This window comes from Labrus bergylta, chromosome 18 (assembly GCF_963930695.1).
Source record: "Labrus bergylta chromosome 18, fLabBer1.1, whole genome shotgun sequence".
Taxonomy (NCBI): domain Eukaryota; kingdom Metazoa; phylum Chordata; class Actinopteri; order Labriformes; family Labridae; genus Labrus; species Labrus bergylta.
The window spans coordinates 9,265,530-9,285,075 of NC_089212.1; the positions used below are offsets into that span (position 1 = coordinate 9,265,530).

General features: G+C 43.7%; 2 protein-coding genes across 2 annotated transcripts; both read left to right on the forward strand.

Moving 5' to 3' along the window:
* Positions 1-503: 503 nt before the first annotated feature.
* On the forward strand, positions 504-7,109 carry cfl2 (cofilin 2 (muscle)). Its single transcript, XM_020653742.3, has 4 exons — positions 504-664; positions 4,876-5,183; positions 5,299-5,375; positions 6,137-7,109. Exons 1-4 carry the CDS (start codon positions 662-664, stop codon positions 6,247-6,249), a joined length of 501 nt encoding a protein of 166 aa, XP_020509398.1. The 5' UTR covers positions 504-661; the 3' UTR covers positions 6,250-7,109.
* Positions 7,110-12,688: 5,579 nt separating this feature from the next.
* Positions 12,689-18,862, forward strand: snx6 (sorting nexin 6). Its single transcript, XM_020653733.3, has 14 exons — positions 12,689-12,738; positions 12,910-12,960; positions 13,965-14,069; positions 14,150-14,260; positions 14,544-14,665; positions 14,755-14,878; positions 15,284-15,379; positions 15,472-15,577; positions 15,683-15,758; positions 15,867-15,906; positions 16,026-16,112; positions 16,648-16,807; positions 16,991-17,076; positions 17,189-18,862. Exons 1-14 carry the CDS (start codon positions 12,733-12,735, stop codon positions 17,240-17,242), a joined length of 1,224 nt encoding a protein of 407 aa, XP_020509389.1. The 5' UTR covers positions 12,689-12,732; the 3' UTR covers positions 17,243-18,862.
* Positions 18,863-19,546: the final 684 nt, after the last annotated feature.

Below are 19,546 nucleotides of genomic sequence, written 5' to 3' on the forward strand. Positions count from 1 at the left end.
TTCATCTACACGTTAGAACTGTAGTCCAGCATCTAAAAGAGGAAACAACAGAACTGTAAAACAAACATCTTTATATCAGAAAAACAATAACGATAAACAACAACAGGGGTCTGCCAATAGGGAGGATACAGTCAAATTTCAAAACAAAGTCATTGTTTCTGCAGAATAAATATGTTTTAATATCTATTTCATTTTATGTGAGTAATATTTTAAAATCAAATGAAGAAAGAGTCATGTGATATCTGCATTACTCCTCCCCTCTCCTCTGTCTGTCCTCTCGTCTGTCCTCCTCCCCTCTTTCCTTCTCTCCTCTGTCCTCTCGTCTGTCCTTCTCTCCTCTGTCCTCCTCCCCTCTGTCCTTCTCTCCTTTGTCCTCCCCTCATCTCCTCACCTCTGTCATCTCCTCCCCCGGAGTGTGTGTGTGTGTGTGTGTGTGTGTGTGTGTGTGTGGGTATTACGCAGGTCTGCTCACTGCGATGAGGCCCCTCCCCTCCTCTCCTCTCTCCTCCTCTCCTCCCTCCTCCCCTCCTCTCCTCCCTCCTCCCCTCCTTCCTCCCTCCTCCACCTCCTCCTCCTCCTGCTGGCCACATTCCCCGCTACCTTTCACCCCTGAGAAACCCCGATCTGACGTTGAAGCAGCGCGGACAAACCCCGGGACAACATGGTAAGAACCTCCCTTATTGTGTCCTCCGGGCCTGACTGTGGTACAGTGAACCCGGGTTAGAGTCTGTATGAGCCGGTCTGCAGTGGACCGTTACTCGGTTAGCCTGATGTTAGCTAGCATGGCTCACTGTTAGCTCCGCGCGCTCTCAACGACCGTTACTCGGTGTCCAGTCACTGTCGTCTTCTTACCCCGGGGGTTGATTTGGACACGTTAACGGAGGTTTCATCGGATTTATCTGTTTAGTGGTCGGTGTTGTAAGCCGAGCCGTGCCGTGCCGGTCCAAGCCGGGCCGGGCCGAGCCGAGCCTGCCCCCAGGCCGTATGGCCCGGGGCGGCCATCTTCTCTCCGCTGTGGTCCTGCGGGGCTGACCGGCCGGAAGCACGAGAGACCGGACAGAAAATCCCGGGCTGACCCGGCTCTGCTGAACCCAATTAATCATCTGAAGGCCCGGTTCTAGTAGGCTAGATTTATTCCAGATTAGTTAGCACGGATAGACAGACAGACAGACAGACAGGCAGCAGTGACTCTGCAGTCTGTCTGTCTGAAGGCCTCCAGGCAGAGCGCAGGGTTTACTGACCCACACCACTTTACTGACCAGTAACACTTACTAACCAGTAACACTTACTGACCAGTAACACTTACTGACCAGTAACACTTTACTAGCCAGTAACACTTACTGACCAGTAACACTTACTGACCCACACCACTTTACTGACCAGTAACACTTACTGACCAGTAACACTTACTGACCAGTAACACTTTACTAACCAGTAACACTTACTGACCAGTAACACTTTCTGACCAGTAACACTTTAGTAACCAGTAACACTTACTGACCAGTAACACTTTACTGACCAGTAACACTTTACTAACCAGTAACACTTACTAACCAGTAACACTTACTGACCAGTAACACTTTACTGACCAGTAACACTTTACTAACCACTAGTGATGCATGATTTGTATTATCGACAACCACCTGCTCCTGATGGCCAATAAGATTACTGATATATTTTTATTGCATTATAAAGAAATTCACTTGTCGTTTCTGCACATCTGGGGTTCAGAACGGTTCAACCTGTAGTCAGTAAAGATGTTTTTATAGGTCTACATTACAGGGTACATTAATACGCTGTACTACGCTGCAGATCACCAATGAGGCTCAACATGTAGTGTAAACATAACGTAACCAACAGACTGGTGGTTTGACACATTCACGTGAATACATTTCCTCCCTTACAGAAGCTTTACGAGGCGTGGACTTTTTGTTTACGTCTATTTTAACGTTACGTGTTCTTTGGACCGTCTCATCTATGACAAACTTTCTGCAGTTTTTTAATGCCTGACGAGTCGGCGCCACATCCAATAAGTATATGAACGCATAAAATGAAATAAAGCAATATAGACTGATAAGTTATATGAACCGATATCTTACATACTTACAATAACTATCCAGTATAACACAACTAACCAACCAGTATGACACGACCAACTAACCAGTGTGTCTAACTAACCAACCAGTATGGCTAACTAACTAACCAAAACTTGCTAACCTGTAACATTAACTAACCAGTTGGACTATCTAACCTGTATAACTACTCTGATCAGCTGTGATCTTTTATTAGATCAACTGTTGTGATCAACTGTGATCTGTTATTAGATCAACCGTGATCTGTTATTAGATCAACTGTGATCTGTTATTAGATCAACCGTGATCTGTTATTAGATCATCTGTGATCTGTTATTAGATCAACTGTGATCTGTTATGTGATCAACTGGGATCTGTTATTAGATCAACCGTGATCTGTTATTAGATCAGCTGTGATCTGTTATTAGATCAACTGATCTGTTATTAGATCAGCTGTGATCTGTTATTAGATCAACTGTGATCTGTTATTAGATCAGCTGTGATCTGTTATTAGATCAACTGTGATCTGTTATTAGATCAAATGTGATCTGTTATGTGATCAACTATGATCTGTTATTAGATCAACTGATCTGTTATGTGATCAACTGTGATCTGTTATTAGATCAACTGTGATCTGTTATTAGATCAGCTGTGATCAACTGTGATCTGTTATTAGATCAGCTGTGATCTGTTACGTGATCAACTGTGATCTGTTATGTGATCAGCTGTGATCTGTTATTAGATCAACTGTAATCTGTTGTGATCAACTGTGATCTGTTATGTGATCAACTGTGATCTGTTATGTGATCAACTGTGATCTGTTATGTGATCAGCTGTGATCTGTTATGGGATCAACTGTGATCTGTTATTAGATCAACTGATCTGTTATGTGATCAACTGTGATCTGTTATTAGAGCAACTGTGGTCTGTGTTATTAGATCAACTGTGATCTGTTATGTGATCAACTGTGATCTGTTATTAGATCAACTGTGATCTGTTATTAGATCAGCTGTGATCAACTGTGATCTGTTATTAGATCAACTGTGGTCTGTTATTAGATCAACTGTGATCTGTGTTATTAGATCAGCTGTGATCTGTTATGTGATCAACTGTGATCTGTTATGTGATCAGCTGTGATCTGTTATTAGATCAACTGTAATCTGTTGTGATCAACTGTGATCTGTTATGTGATCAACTGTGATCTGTTATGTGATCAGCTGTGATCTGTTATGGGATCAACTGTGATCTGTTATTAGATCAACTGTGATCTGTTATGTGATCAGCTGTGATCTGTTATTAGATCAGCTGTTATCTGATCAGCTGTGATCTGTTATTAGATCAGCTGGGATCTGTTATGTGATCAGCTGTTATCTGATCAGCTGTGATCTGTTATTAGATCAGCTGCTATTATATCAGCTGTAATTAGATCAGCTGGGATTTGTTATTAGATCAGCTGGGATTTGTTATTAGATCAGCTGGGATCTGTTATGTGATCAGCTGGGATTTGTTATCTGTTCAGCTGTGATCTGTTATTAGATCAGCTGTTATAAGATCAGCTGGCATCTGTTATGTGATCAGCTGGGATCTGTTATGTGATCAGCTGGGATTTGTTATCTGTTCAGCTGTGATCTGTTACTAGATCAGCTGGGATCTGTTATCTGATCAGCTGTTATTATATCAGCTGTAATTAGATCAGCTCGGATTTGTTATTAGATCAGCTGGGATCTGTTATGTGATCAGCTGGGATTTGTTATCTGATCAGCTGTGATCTGTTATGTGATCAGCTGTGATTTGTTATCTGATCAGCTGTTATATAAAGTTGAACCTGGATGTTTTGATGAAGCGGACTTCCTATCAGTGTTTGTATCATTCAGCTGCAGAGAACAGACAAGCATCTGATGTGGATCAGCTGATCACCTCCAGTCAGCTGATCGTCTGCAGCCTAAAGGGACATTCTGTAGAGCTCACTGCAACAAACACTAAAAACAGTTCAATCAAACTTTATTTACACAGCTGATGACAGACAGGAGACAAACTGTTCAGCTCTGTTCCCATTAAGGTCTCTGCAGTGGTCTGCTCTGATGACATCATGTTGAGGAATATAACTGAATCCATGATGCAGAGCTAAGGCATGCCAGGCTAACATTAGCATGCTAACATGTTGAGTCACACTTTAGGACATTGGTGTGTTTACAGCTGCAGCCTGAGGGTAGGATAACGACCAGCTCTCAACTTAACTAAGACACAAACACAGAGTGAAGAATATGTGAGAACATCTCTTCACCTGTTCCTCACTGCACACACATGTCCACTTTTTCCTGCAGAACGTCTCAGGTGTTCCCTCTCACACCTGTTCCTCACTGCACCAAACATAGGTCCACTTCTACCTGCAGAACACCTGAAGCCTTCAGTTGGACAGAGAGAACACACCTCTGAGGTTTTGAACTGTCTGATTAAAATAAATTTGAAGTGTACATTAATGACCTTGATTATTAATCATAGTTTGAGCTCTGGTGAGATGAAATAACAAAGGCTTAGAATTTTCAGACGTGTTGACGTTTTGTTAAACCTGAGAGCCTCGAGCTGTTCAGCCAATTCAACATGTTAGAGTGAAAGTATTCTGAGCGTGGTCGAAGACGGCCTCAGATCGATCAGCCAGAAGTTTAAACTCATTTACTACCAGTTATTTCATCAGCCAATCAGAGTCATGTAAAGAGTGCTAGGAGCAAACTAACAAGCGAAAGAGAAAAGATGTGATGAGGAGGAGAGCTCTGTGTTAATGTGCCCTTCCTCTGGTCTACAGACGTCAGGTGTGACAGTGAACGATGAGGTCGTCAGGGTGTTCAACGACATGAAGGTGAGGAAGTCGTCATCCCAGGACGAGGTGAGGAAGAGGAAGAAGGCGATCCTGTTCTGTCTGAGCGAGGACAGGAAGAAGATCATTGTGGAGGAGGGGAAGCAGATCCTGGTGGGAGACATCGGCGAGACGGTGGACGACCCCTATGCTTGCTTCGTTAAGCTCCTCCCCCTCAACGACTGCAGATACGGCCTGTACGACGCCACTTACGAGACCAAGGAGTCCAAGAAGGAGGACCTTGTCTTCATCTTCTGGTACGGTGCTGATAGAAAAGAAGGCCTCTATAAAGACCATGTACCCTGGTGTCAGGGACCAGATGAAGGTTCCTGTATATCACAGGTGTTGATGACTGTGTCTGTTTGTTGTCAGGGCTCCAGAAACGGCTCCACTGAAGAGCAAGATGATCTACGCCAGCTCCAAAGACGCCATCAAAAAGAAGTTTACAGGTGAGTCATTATAAGGTTATAGAGTCTTACATCTGCATCTCCTGATCCTTGAACCAGACTGACAGCGATGTGAATGTTTAGGAAGCTTTGATTTGAAAACCACATGTTGTTAAACGATATAGTCTCTAAATGATCGATAGAATCAAAAAAGTACTGCAGCTTTAAGAAAACTTCAGACCTTCAGTTCTGTGTTTTTAACCTAAAGAGAGCGAGAGCGAGCAAGCAGAGCAGAAGACACTCCACATGTTGCAGAAATACGTTGACAATGTTTGGGTCCTGAAGCGTTGCCAACCAATTTGTCTTCAGGTCGTTGTCTGCAACTTTTAATAATTAGAAACAATAAATGACCTACTATTGGCTGTGTAGGACTTCTGCTGTTGACATGGTATCAAACAGGTGTTGAATTGTATCAAAGTATTGTGACGAGCTGACAAACCGTAGTGTAGAGTGTAACCATGGTAACCACAGATCAGTAAACAATGCTAAGAATGTGCAGAATGCACAAAAACATGAACAAAAACGTGAACAAATATTCCTCAATGAGCTGATTGTTGTTGTTCAGGTGAGTCTTGTGTGTGTTCAGGTGAGACTTGTGTGTGTATTCAGATGAGACGTGTGTGTGTTCAGGTGAGACGTGTGTGTGTTCAGGTGAGACGTGTGTGTATTCAGGTGAGACGTGTGTGTGTTCAGGTGAGACGTGTGTGTGTTCAGGTGAGATGTGTGTGTGTGACCCCTCAGTGACCTCAGGTGTGTCCCATCAGGTATCAAACACGAGTGGCAAGTGAACGGACTGGACGACATCCAGGACCGCAGCACGCTGGCTGAGAAGCTGGGCGGGAACGTGGTGGTGTCTCTGGAGGGCAAGCCGCTGTGATGTCACTGCGGCGAGCCGAGCGGAGCCAAGCCAACCGCCGTGCCATCCGGACCGAAGCACCTGACCCCACCTGAACACCGCCGCTTCACTCAGCAGCTTGCTCTGTCTGTATCCATGTCCTGAAGGAGTTAGCGTCTTTAGGCCTCTTTGTTTTTGTTTTTGTTCTTTTTTTTTTCCTAACATGAAGGAGATCTCATTAACATAACGATATGCAAACACCTCCCAGTTTGTTGCCACCTGACTTCTGTTCACCTGGCACAGTAAACAAAAGATGACACACTACCAAACCCCAGGAAGGTTGTCTCTCTCACAGCCAGAGTTTTGCCAAAAAGTCCATGTGAAGGAAGCAGACGAATGTGTTGGAGGCGGGCGCCATGCTACGAAGCTCCGCCTCCTGCAGCACACGGGTCGCAGCATGAAGCTTTTTACATATGACTTTATTTATTATTGTTCACTGTTTCTTCTCCAGCGTGTTAAAGCAGGCAGACGTATTGTTAGACTATGCATCAGAGGAAGAGAAGAAGATGTAACCCGGCACTTTTTGTTAAACACTACAGAACGTCAAAGCCTCTGTTTATGTCATCAAGAGAATGTTTGTTTACCTCGCCTCATTCCTGTCGGACTCACGTCATTCTAGCTGTTTGGTCGTCGCCTTACTTCAGTTTGAATGTAACCGTCACACCACCTAGTTAGAGTGCACTTTGTTTTTGTGAAGAAACTCAACAGGAAGCAGATTAGCCCCGCCCCTCAGTGAGAGATGACCCCACTACAACAACAACACGTCAACATCTGGAGCCTTAAAGTGGAATGTTGTTTCTGAGATCACAGGAAGCCACTTTGCAATAAAAGCCTGTGGCAGATCTGATGAGTCCCGCCTCTTCTCTGAATCCACCAATCACAGAGCACCTTCACTCACAGCTCATGCACCTGGGGCCTCATTTATCATCAGTGCGTAGAAAGTGTTCTAAATTCTGTCTTACGAAGTACAAAAAAAATCTGTATTTATCAAACATGTGGACGGCGATTGTACGCACATCGGTAGGTAATCAGTGTTGATAAATCCCACATGTTCTTAACCAGCAGGCTCGTGCATGTTTGGGGACATTTGCATTCAGAAACTCCACTAAACCATTTATGGTAACAACACACCTCTTTAAAAACCTCTTGAACATATTTACCTCGGCGGAATAATGTGAGAGCAAAGAAAAGACGCTTTATAACAGAAATGGAAGTGGATGAGGTTGAGGTTGAATAAAAAATGGTAATAAACAAATAGATAAATAAATAAAATAAGGTTAGTAACTATCGCCCTAAGTGACCCAATTAAATTATTAGTCTTTTCACTTAGTATAAGTTACTAACAAAAGAAAAAATGCTGCATGAGAGAAGGTGACAGGTCAGAGGCGAAAAGAGTAAGATGAACTTTGATATTAAGCTCAGTGCAAAAAATAAAACGCATCGTGGCACAAAAGCGAAAAGCATTTGCATCTGAAGGATAACAGAATAGTCCAAAATTTCACCCAAGAACGGTGCATTTACAACGTCATGGGGAGCACAGCAGGACAGGCGGAGGACAGGCTGGACCAAACAGATCAGTGCGCTCTTTTGAAAAGCCCTTACTATGGAGCGCATGGTTCGCCAAATTATCAAGTCAAAACGAGCCATAATGTAACATTTCAAACGCCTGTCACGTCGGTCTTTTTAAGGTTTAGGAACAAATTAAGGCAACACGTCTGTTTCAAACTATACAAAATCACTTATTTGGGGTTTTTAATTACCTGTAAAGAAAACTCGGAACATGCATTTACATTGAGATTGATTCTGGCGTGCTGTGACACTCGTAATGCTTTCAATGTTCTACCGCTAGATTCTGTGCGTAAGCATTCTCAGAACTGTGCTTATATTTACACACATTTCTAAGTAAAAGTACAAGTTGATAAATCCCACTCTCTGTGTGGGAATGTTCTTACGCACACATTATGCACAGAACCGTGCTTACGCACTGTTGATAAATGAGCCCCCAAGTGTCCACCTGAGAACCTCATGACCAGGTGTCAAGTTCTGCAGTTAGCAGTGACCGTTAATCAGCTGTCAGGTTTAAAAGTCTAATACAACATTTCTGCAGAACCTCAGCAGACACACAGAACACCAGTTTAACTCTGTTAGAACCCAGTAGAACCAGTGTGACCTTTAGAGAACACCAGTTTAACTCTGTTAGAACCAGTGTGACCTTTAGAATGATTTAGTGTGACCCCAGAGAACCTCGATAGAGCCTTTATTATATGTGAAAAAGACCTAAATTTATCCTAAATAAAGTCCATAGGACCCGATGAGAACCACCACAGCTCACGTAGAAACCTAATTAGAAAAAGGAACCTCAATAGAACCAGAATGACTTTAGTAGAACTGTTTCAGAACCCTTCAAAGTCAGTACATCTCTAGTTGGAGCATCTACCACTTTAAATAACAGTTTAAAATGCAGCAGAACAACCAATACAGCCTTATTAGAACCTGAACAGAATTACTGGTGCTTCAGTAGAACCCCATATGAATCATTCTTAGTTGACATGAATCAAGTCACAGTCTGCAGAACCTCACTGGAACCATAAACACTTGAGTAGAACCTAGTTAAGTCAGAAACACTTCAGTCAGCACCATCAGGGGCAGAACAACCTCAGTAGAACATTTAACAGTTGAACAACCTCAGTAGAACCGGCATGAAGTTTAAAAAATGTCATGACAACAGAAATTGTCTCCTGACTTGCTGTCTCGAGCTGTGACTTGGTGTGAGTCTGTGGTCCTGACATGCTGCCTCTAGTCCTGACTTTATGTGAGACTCTAGTCCTGACTTGGTGTGGGTCTCTAGTCCTGACTTGGTGTGAATCTCTAGTTGTGACTTGGTGTGAGACTCTAGTCCTGACTTGATGTGAGTCTCTAGTCCTGACTTGGTGTGAATCTCTAGTTGTGACTTGGTGTGAGACTCTAGTCCTGACTTGGTGTGAGTCTAGTCCTGACTTGGTGTGAGTCTAGTCCTGACTTGGTGTGAGTCTCTAGTCCTGACTTGGTGTGAGTCTCTAGTCCTGACTTGGTGTGAGACACTAGTCCTGACTTGGTGTGAGACTCTAGTCCTGACTTGGTGTTAGTCTCTAGTCCTGACTTGATGTGAGTCTCTAGTCCTGACTTGGTGTGAGACACTAGTCCTGACTTGGTGTGAGACTCTAGTCCTGACTTGATGTAAGTCTCTAGTCCTGACTTGGTGTGAGACTCTAGTCCTGACTTGATGTGAGTCTCTAGTCCTGACTTGGTGTGAGACTCTAGTTGTGACTTGGTGTGAGTCTAGTCCTGACTTGATGTGAATCTCTAGTCCTGACTTGATGTGAATCTCTAGTCCTGACTTGATGTGAGTCTCTAGTCCTGACTTGGTGTGAGTCTCTAGTCCTGACTTGGTGTGAGACTCTAGTTGTGACTTGGTGTGAGTCTAGTCCTGACTTGATGTGAATCTCTCTCTAGTCCTGACTTGATTTGAGTCTCTCTCTAGTCCTGACTTGGTGTGAATCTCTCTCTAGTCCTGACTTGGTGTGAGTCTCTAGTCCTGACTTGGTGTGAGTCTCTAGGTGGGACTTGGTGTGAGTCTAGTTGTGACTTTGTGTAGTCTCTAGTCGTGACTTGGTGAGTCGTCGGGCTAAGCAGATGAATGGATAACGCTGTAGATTCTTGACCTTAAAAGGTGTTAGTAATGCAGCTGCTCTGGCTCTGGTCTGAAACCAGGTGGATCAGGGACTTGGACTTGGTGTATGGTTGGGACTTGTGTGCCGAGTCGTTGTGGTTTTCAGCTGTAGTTGAATGGTTTTATTAAACGTAAAGGATGACTCACACACAGAGGAAGCTGCTCCAAGAATCTGATCCTCCTGCTGCTATTTCTGGAGCACACATGCTGTGGAGTCCGTCATCACGTCCACAAAAGGACAAAGTGGACGGACGGACGGAGAGCCGAGCTCACGTCACAACTACACACAGATACATATACACACAACATCATCCCAATCACAGTGAGGAGCTGCAGACAAACATGTGGACACACCAGAGGAACAAAGATCCACAGGAGGAGGAGAGAGAGGAGAACGTCTTTGTTCCACATCGTGAGACTCGGAGTAAAAGTTCTGTGATTAAAGAAACATCTCTCATGAAGGACCAACATTCACTCTTGATCTCACCACAAGAAGAATCTGACGGCATGTGTGCTGGCACGCAAACAAAGATAATCATCAAGAAGCAATCACTGAATTAACCAACTAATTAATAAACCAACCAGTGGAGGTGTGTTTGAGTGGAGTCGTCTGAGACAGAGAACAGACTTTATTCTGAGGAGACTCAGAGAAAGATCCAGCAGCTTCTTTACAAACCCTTCCTATAAATACATCAATAATACAATAGAACTAATAATGTTAAAACTTAAAAAAAAATAATAATAATTTACAACATATTCAAATATAATTGTTAGTGTAAATCTAGAGATTTATAGTCTTCACCATCTTTGCACAAGTTTTATTGAACAATCATTCCATTAAAGTGATGACTATGAATATCTTTATAATATAAATGTCATTTTATTGAAGTTTCTCTGCACACTCGAATGTTTCAGGTGGAGACTGAATCAACTTTTAAAAATCTCTTGTTTTAAAAATAAGTGTGCAGCTTCTATCATCATATTCTATAATAACTCACAAAAATAACTTGAATGTGAAATCATTCAGAAAAAGGAAGACAAAAGTGTATCAGTCTATAAATAAATATGTGTTTACAAAAGGATCCATGTCTAAATATAGTCCGAGAAAAAAGACTCCATTACCCAGAAGCCCTAAAAGTGGGTCAGCAGTACAGACCCTGTATCAACAGGTCAGCAGATAACAGTCATGATCACAGAGTTTTGTCGCCACCTGCTGGTCAAGGCTGGTTAAGGCGGACTACAGGCGACGATCCTGAACGACATCCTCTACAGTTACTAACCGGGTTAACAGAGACATAATAAAACATGTATGTCGTCTGTTTAAAATGAAGTTATATCATTACTTTCACTACCTGTGAATACATCACGGCTGTCATTAAGCAGGTGTTACATCACTCACCTGTAGAGCTGGTGAAAGTGCTGCTGGGATATTTAACAGTTTGAGTCCTTGTGACTCTTGAACGACCTCAAACACCAACAAGCCTTTAAAGTAAAGCGACATAAAATCATACAAAGTCAAACACTACGAGCTGAACGTCACAGCACTCTCTTCATAAAGTAGAAGATAAAAAACGTTGTTTTATCAGAACATTTATCTTAGAATAATAAACATGAGGAGGAATATGTGGACGTCACAGCCGGCTCTTCTTCAAGGTGAGGACCAGTTATATCATCAGGTGGAGATTAAACTACACCTGCACATTCATTAACCAATCGTAGCAGTTCTCTTGTGACAAACCTCCAGAGTCTCTCTGTGTCATCAGGTCATTAAAGGAGAACGGTCTAATAAAAAGCTATGATGTCACATCAAACTGAGCTGCAATAAATTCATTCATACTGAGAATAATAAAACAATCAAACGAAAACAATGATAACGTGATACAGATACATGAAAGTGTCAGTACGCCAGACGTCATCACTACAAACTGTCATTCACCTGGTCAGGTCGCACGCAGAGGACCAAACACTGATGGACAATTAACCAAGTTAAGCAGTAGAGACAGGTTTGTGGAGCCAGGTTACAATGTTACAATTCACTTAGCAGATGCTTTTATCCAAAGTGACATACATCAGAGAGTAAATACAACACTAATCCATTCACACACCACCACTGAAGCAGCGGGAGCAATGCAGGGTTAAGTGTCTTGCCCAAGGACACATCGGATATGTTGCTCAGCTGGGGATCGAACATTTGACCTTCCACAGCCACCCACAACATGTGTGTAGTGTGTGTAGAGAAAGGTGTGTGGGGCCAGGTGTGTAGAGACAGGTGTAGAGAGCTGTTTATAGAAGCCAGATGAACCCAAACATTTGCCTCAGTCCCTGTGATTGGCTGATCCGACTGATTGATTGATTCAGACCTGATTAGTTTAAAAAAAATAAACTACAGAAGGCACACATTTATTTAAAAGAACATTCAATGATTAAAATATGCTATTTTTAACACAGTTCTTTGAAATAATGTTTCTGTAACTTTAGATATAAATTGTAGTAAATTAAATAACTAAAATCACTAAAAAATAATTAAACTAAAGATATATACTATCATCAAATAAAGTCTCATTAAATATCTTACATTACATTTACATTTACATTTAATTAAACTGAAAAAAATCATTGGATTTAATAAAATAATTTCAATATAAACAAAATTAAGTGTTGATTAAATGTAAAAATTGCTTGTTTTCAATTTTATTTCAGATATCGGCCTGCCTTGGTGACGTCACAGCACTTCCTGTCTCCACCCGTTCGCAGCCATGATGGTGGGTTTATCTCTTTTCTCCTCTCTGCCGCTTGTTTTTTTCCGTGATCTGCTCGGTAACGGGTCCCGAAGCCGCCGGTGCTGCGCTGTGTGTGTGTCGCTGTGTGGTTGTGTGTGTCACGGTGAGTATGTGTGTGTGTCTAACGGCTCTGTGTGCTCTGTGTCCCCGCAGCAGGAAGGGCTGGACGACGGACCTGACTTTCTCTCCGAAGAGGACCGGGGAGTGAGTCTCACTGTGTTACCTGGCTGCCTGCTCACCTGTCTGTCTGTGTGTCTGTGTGTGTGTGTTACCTGTGTGTGTGCTTGTCAACTCTGTGTTCTGTACGGCTCGGGTGAAGTAGCTGTTAGCATTAGCTTTGGTCCCCAAGTTAGCCGTGTTGGCTAACATTAGCTACATGCTAACGTTGTTTATTTCAGTTAAACTGGTTCATCAGCTGACAGCCAATCAGAGTTACAGAGTTACAGGCCGCTAGCTTCAAAGCTAACCGAGCTAACGGCTAGCTGTGGGGTTCAGATTAATCACGAGCTGTTAATAAGCTGCTACTGCCTGACCATCAGGCTGTCACATGACACACACACACACACACACACACACACACACACACACACACCACACACCACACACACACACATTAAAGGTCCAGTCAGTTAGATGTGTAGTGACTGAAATGATAAAGTGACCTTACTATATGATCAGACATTAAGGAAACATGATATGTTGACGTGCTGGCTTCTCTGACAACAATGCAGCAGTCAGTATGTCCTCCTTCTAACTTTAGATTCTGGTCCTGAATGCTCTGGATTTGTTTGGACCAGAGAAGGTAGGAGGTTTTAAGGCGGTACCCCCACACGGCCGTTTGGGACGCCCCTTGGTTTGTCAGATATGAGAGCAGTTATCAGGTCAACAGGTGTTGCAGCGATGGAAGCGGTCAAGAGAAGTGGTTCAGATAGAAGTGATTGTACCCGACCTAAAAAGCCTCTGCATGTTTCTAATAAGCTCCACGAGCAGAAACGTGCTCAAACTAGGATCAATATTGGAGATGCTTTTGAAAAATGGAGAGAGGTTAGAACACAGAAAGGTTTACAGACCGATGCAGAGCTGGATAAACACTGAAGCTTCAGTGTCCACCACATGGCAACCTGCGTGAGCATCATCTCTGTCTAATGTTTAGAATTTGGACTGCAGTACCCGTTTTAAACACTAGGGTTTCTTTGCTCCTCCTGCAGCCACGGGCGGTGAATGTGGATCTGCAAACGGACGCCACGCTGCAGGTCGACATCTCAGACGCTCTGAGTGAGAGGGACAAGGTCAAGTTTACGGTCCACACCAAGGTGAGGTGTGTGTGTTTGTCAGTGTCACATGTTTGTTCCATCAGTCAGCTGACCTGATGATCTACTTCCTGTTTGAACAGAGCACACTCCCCAACTTCAAGCAGAACGAGTTCTCGGTGGTCCGACAGCACGAAGAGTTCATCTGGCTGCACGACTCGTTTGTTGAGAATGAAGACTATGCTGGCTACATTGTAAGAACGCACGCACACACGCACTAGTGTTGTTGCGATACAAGAATTGAAAACTTTGATATAAAGTCCTAGACACCCAATGTTTGATCATTTCTTATTTTGAATGATCAATCACTGCAGTGTGTCTGTGAGAGACGTCATCGTAACCTTTTCATGTTGACGAGACGCCCAAAGGACTGAAGAAATGTCCCTGCCTGCCTGAATATTCACTAATCACATTCCTCTGGGTAAGAAGTCATTTGTTGTTGCTGTTGTTATTAATTATGTTGTTGTTGATGTGTAGATCCCCCCCGCCCCTCCCAGACCGGACTTTGACGCATCCAGAGAGAAGCTGCAGAAGCTCGGTGAGGGAGAGGGATCCATGACTAAGGAGGAGTTCACTAAGATGAAGCAGGAGCTGGAGGCGTGAGTTACTCACTAATGAAGTTCACCTGAGCCGTGTCACACAGGTGTGTGTGTGTGTGTGTCATGCTGACTTCTGTGTGTTTCTCCAGAGAGTACCTCGCCATCTTCAAGAAGACCGTCGCCATGCACGAAGTCTTCCTGTGCCGTGTCGCTGCTCACCCCGTCCTCAGGAAAGACCTCAACTTCCATGTCTTCCTGGAGTACAACCAGGATGTGAGTCCCACCTGCTGACACGCCTCACACACCTCACACGCCTCACACACCTCACACGCCTCACACACCTCACACGCCTCACACACCTCACACACCTCACACGCCTCACACGCCTCACACGCCTCACACGCCTCACACGCCTCACACACCTCACACGCCTCACACGCCTCACACGCCTCACACACCTCACACGCCTCACACACCTCACACGCCTCACACACCTGCTGACACCTCACACACCTCACACACCTGCAGTCTCCTCACACACCTGCTGACACAACACCAGTCCTACAACAGAACAGGATGTGCAGAGTAGTGTTTCCTGTCATATCTGTTACCTGTATGCTGTGTACCTGTACCATGCTGCTGCTGTTGTTGTGTGACCTCTGACCCCTGCTGTCACAGCTGAGTGTACGAGGGAAGAACAAGAAGGAGAAGTTGGAGGATTTCTTTAAGAACGTGGTGAAGTCAGCTGATGGCGTCCTGGTGGCCGGAGTCAAGGTGACAAACATCTCAGTTGAAAGCTAAGATATGTTTCTTCTTCTCTGAAATGTGACGTCAGTCGTAACGTTTCCTGTTTGCTTGTTTTTCAGGATGTGGACGACTTCTTCGAGCACGAGAAGACGTTTCTGTTAGAATATCACAACCGAGTCAAAGACGCCTCGGCTAAATCTGACAGAATGATTCGCTCGCACAAAAGTGAGTCACAACAAGAGTTTGGAGGAGGTTCGAGTCATGCCTGACACTGCCCAGGTGCATTATGGGAAGGGTTGCGAAATGTAAAAAGTGTGTTTTTGTGCTCAGATGCTGCAGACGACATCAACAGAATCGCCTCGTCTCTTTACACGTTAGGCACACAGGACTCCACAGACGTCTGCAAGTACGAACGCCTCACCTTCACTCTGTTTATATTCAGCTCAGGCCAAACAGATGGCCATGATGACATTACTTCCTGTTCATAAAATGCTTCCTGTTTCTTCTTTTGCAGGTTCTTCCTAAAAGTGTCTGAGCTGTTTGAGAAAACGAGGGTAAGTGTGATCCCTTCCTTCGTAGGGAATAGATGATCTTTGATTCTGTGTTTACGGCTCTGATCAGCTGATAAGCTCCTCCATCAGAACTCACCGGGGCTCTCTTTGTTGTGTTGTAGAAGATTGAATCTCGAGTTGCAGCAGACGAAGACCTGAAGCTGGCTGACCTGCTCAAATATTACCTGAGAGAGTCACAGGCTGCAAAGGTGTGATTTCCTACTGACAGTGAAAGCATCATGAGTCATCCTAACAAACAGAGAGAGTGAAAATCATTTAGACCCTTGACTTTTTTTTGCAACTTTTAATGTGATACAGAAAATGTGATTTTCACATATTTGTCTGAAATATACACAACGCTCTCTGTTCCAGCCAACTTTATAAATAAAACAATACATTTAAAAACATTTAGAGAAATGAGGGGCGATGCAGAGAGGAGGAGCTCGTTGGTGTGTTAGATCTCTCACTCTCTTTGAAAACACACACACACACACAGGCACACTACATTGTTGGCATATTTGAAGAGTTCAGACAGTGTGCAGGAGTTTGTATTTAATAATCTCTCCTACTCACCTGTCCTATAGAACAGATATATTGTTTAAGCTTGAGTATTTTTAACCCCATCGATTATTCAAATCTGGTGGTTCATTAACACCACTCAACTGTTTTAGTCTACATGTGTTCAGGTCTGAATCACAGCAGGAGTTTGGTGTGGTGACCTTTAAAGTTTGTGACCTGTAACAGGACCTACTGTACCGGAGGAGCCGTTCCCTGGTCGACTACGAGAACGCCAACAAGGCTCTGGACAAAGCTCGCGCCAAGAACAGAGACGTCCTCCAGGCCGAGACCAGCCAGCAGCTCTGCTGCCACAAGTTTGAAAAGATCTCCGAGTCGGCCAAGCAAGGTCAGCCCCCGAGTCCCCGTGTCCCCTCGAGTCCCCTTCACACCTAAAAACATAAGTTTCACCTTCCCCGCATAAATCCAGTCTGAGCCCAGGTTGAAACGTTAACACCTGATCCTGAGACAGCTGTAGATTACACACACACAAACACAGAGTGTTATCTAACATGGTTCTGTTCTAACTCAGAGCTCATTGACTTCAAGACGAGACGAGTTGCGGCTTTCAGGAAGAACCTGGTGGAGCTCGCCGAGCTGGAGCTCAAACACGCCAAGGTAACCAATCACTGCCATACACCTTATTCTCTTTATGAACATGTGTACCTGTGTCTGACTCCGCCCCTCTTTCCTCTGTAAATGTGTCTGACTCCGCCCCTCTTTCCGGCAGGGAAACCTCCAGCTGCTGCAGAGCTGTCTGGGTGTCCTGAAAGGGAACACCTAACTGTGCGAACCCGCCTACATCCAACTAGACACATGCCCCTTTGCTACAGCCCCGCCCCTATAACTGTACACTCACATCATGGGGCGGAGCCGAGGCGGATGGACGATCAACACTGCAAGTTGTGGACCAGAGAGAGAGAGAGTGAGGCTTAAAAAAAGACTTAATCAGTATCCAGACACCGTCCTCTTCATCTTCATCTTCCTCCCCCGTCCTGCAGCACCTGTACAGGTTATTGTATCACACCTGCAGCACCTGTACAGGTTATTGTATCACACCTGCAGCACCTGTACAGGTTATTGTATCACACCTGCAGCACCTGTACAGGTTATTGTATCTCACCTGCAGCACCTGTACAGGTTATTGTATCACACCTGCAGCACCTGAACAGGTTATTGTATCACACCTGCAGCACCTGTACAGGTTATTGTATCTCACCTGCAGCACCTGTACAGGTTATTGTATCACACCTGCAGCACCTGTACAGGTTATTGTATCTCACCTGGACTAGTCCTGCACGCTCCTCCTAAGTGATGTTCATATGATTAAAAAAACATGTCCACTAGGGGGTGCTGCTGCGTTAGAAGTGATTAACTTGCTGAGTGGTCAGGTGTCTGAGCGTCACTCAGGTGTGCAGCTCCTGCAGGAACAGGTCTTCGTAAGTCTGTGCTGCCCTCCATCTGAACCTCTAGAGTGTCAGGACACCAGAATTTAAACTTTGATATGATAACAGTCCAAATCCAACGATATAGATGCCTGTTCGTTACCATGGCAACAACGACAGAAGACTGATACTGGGTAATGAGTTGTTTCTTGTTAACAAAAATTGCACACAAAACATTTTGGAAACAAAATGTTGATAATATATATGTACAGTTTACATTCTGTTGTTGTTGTTGTCTTGGTGACAAACAGGTATCTCTATCATTAGATTTCTTTTACTAGAATCATCAAAATCTAAACTTCGGGTGTCATGACGACCCCAAGACTCGGTGACTCAGAGTTCAACAGTCCTGAAGTCTGGTTCAGCTCTTAACGTGTCTGTCACTGCTCCTCCTTCTGCTCCTCCTCCTCTTCCTCATCCTCCTCCTCTTCTTGCTCCTTCTGCTCCTCCCCCTGCTCCTCAGTTCTCTGTCTTATCTGACAGTGTGTGTGTGTCGTTGTTTTGAGTGGGCTCTTGTTCCTGTTCTTATTAAAGTGTAATGTCACTAAATAAACAGCCTTGTATATGTTTGTATTAGTTAACTAATGAACGCTAATCTTGATCATCCTCCTCCTCGCCCTCCTCCTCACTAACTGTAGCCTGTGTTTCTTTGAGTTGTCTGTCATTCCAGCCGGCGGAGGAGCGTCGCTCTGTTTGCCTTAACGTCGATCAGTCGCTCTGTCGCTCTGTTTGATTTCCTGTAAAGAAAACTGTTTGTTTTTGTTTGGTTCTTTTTTAAAGTGCACTGTACACGAATGTTTTTTCACTCTTATGTGACCAAAGCTTCCATTTCTGATTCAACGAATAGAGGAAAAAAAAGAGATGATTCTGAAATCACATTTGTTTAATCTTCAGCAGGTCTGTAATCACCTGGTCATACTGAGACTGAATAAAACTTTACGGACACTTTTCTTAAACAACTCTGTGTCACACTTTACTGGGAGAACAGAGACATCTGATTGGAAGGGGAGGGGTGGGGGGCAGGGTCACTTCATATACATGTGTGCATCATGAAGGCTGTTGAAATGTTCTCCAAGTTCAAGGTTCAGACTTGACATGATTTTTTTAAACGTTTCATACTAAACGTCTCTTCAGAAGCAGTGGGGATGTCGTGTTGAATGTAAACAGGATGTGATGTCAAACATGTCAACGCCGCACCCCGAATGGCCTTCACCTCTTCAGCCTGGAGGACATGCAGGACATCAAATAAATCCTGATCAACAGAACTTAACATTCTTATTTGGATGAAAACATATTAGTGCAACTAAGACAGAGTGCAGGAAGTATGTCTGCAGTTTGTGATCATTTAAAACAATAAATTACTGAATAACGGCTGTCCAAACAGGTGTTAATATGATTAGATTTTTTACTATTATTACACGAAAGTTCAAATGCTACAATACACACACACACACACACAAATCCCTCTCACCCCCCGTTTATGTTTCTTATTAACTTTATCACAAGTTTTACACTTTAAGAGAGAGGGAAGTTATATCTGCATCTTTATTTTATTTACTTTGTTATTAACAGCTGTATCTATATGTTTACAAACAAAATGTGAAGATTATTGATGAAATTGAAATAAAAACTAAGTTCCAAAA

Coding starts and splice junctions, on each gene's coding strand:
- cfl2 (XM_020653742.3), top strand. Junction 5,184..5,298: donor GACCTTGTCTTCATCTTCTG/GTACGGTGCTGA, acceptor GTTTGTTGTCAG/GGCTCCAGAAACGGCTCCAC. Junction 5,376..6,136: donor CATCAAAAAGAAGTTTACAG/GTGAGTCATTAT, acceptor GTGTCCCATCAG/GTATCAAACACGAGTGGCAA.
- snx6 (XM_020653733.3), top strand. Junction 15,907..16,025: donor AGCTGTTTGAGAAAACGAGG/GTAAGTGTGATC, acceptor GTTGTGTTGTAG/AAGATTGAATCTCGAGTTGC. Junction 16,808..16,990: donor CTCCGAGTCGGCCAAGCAAG/GTCAGCCCCCGA, acceptor GTTCTAACTCAG/AGCTCATTGACTTCAAGACG.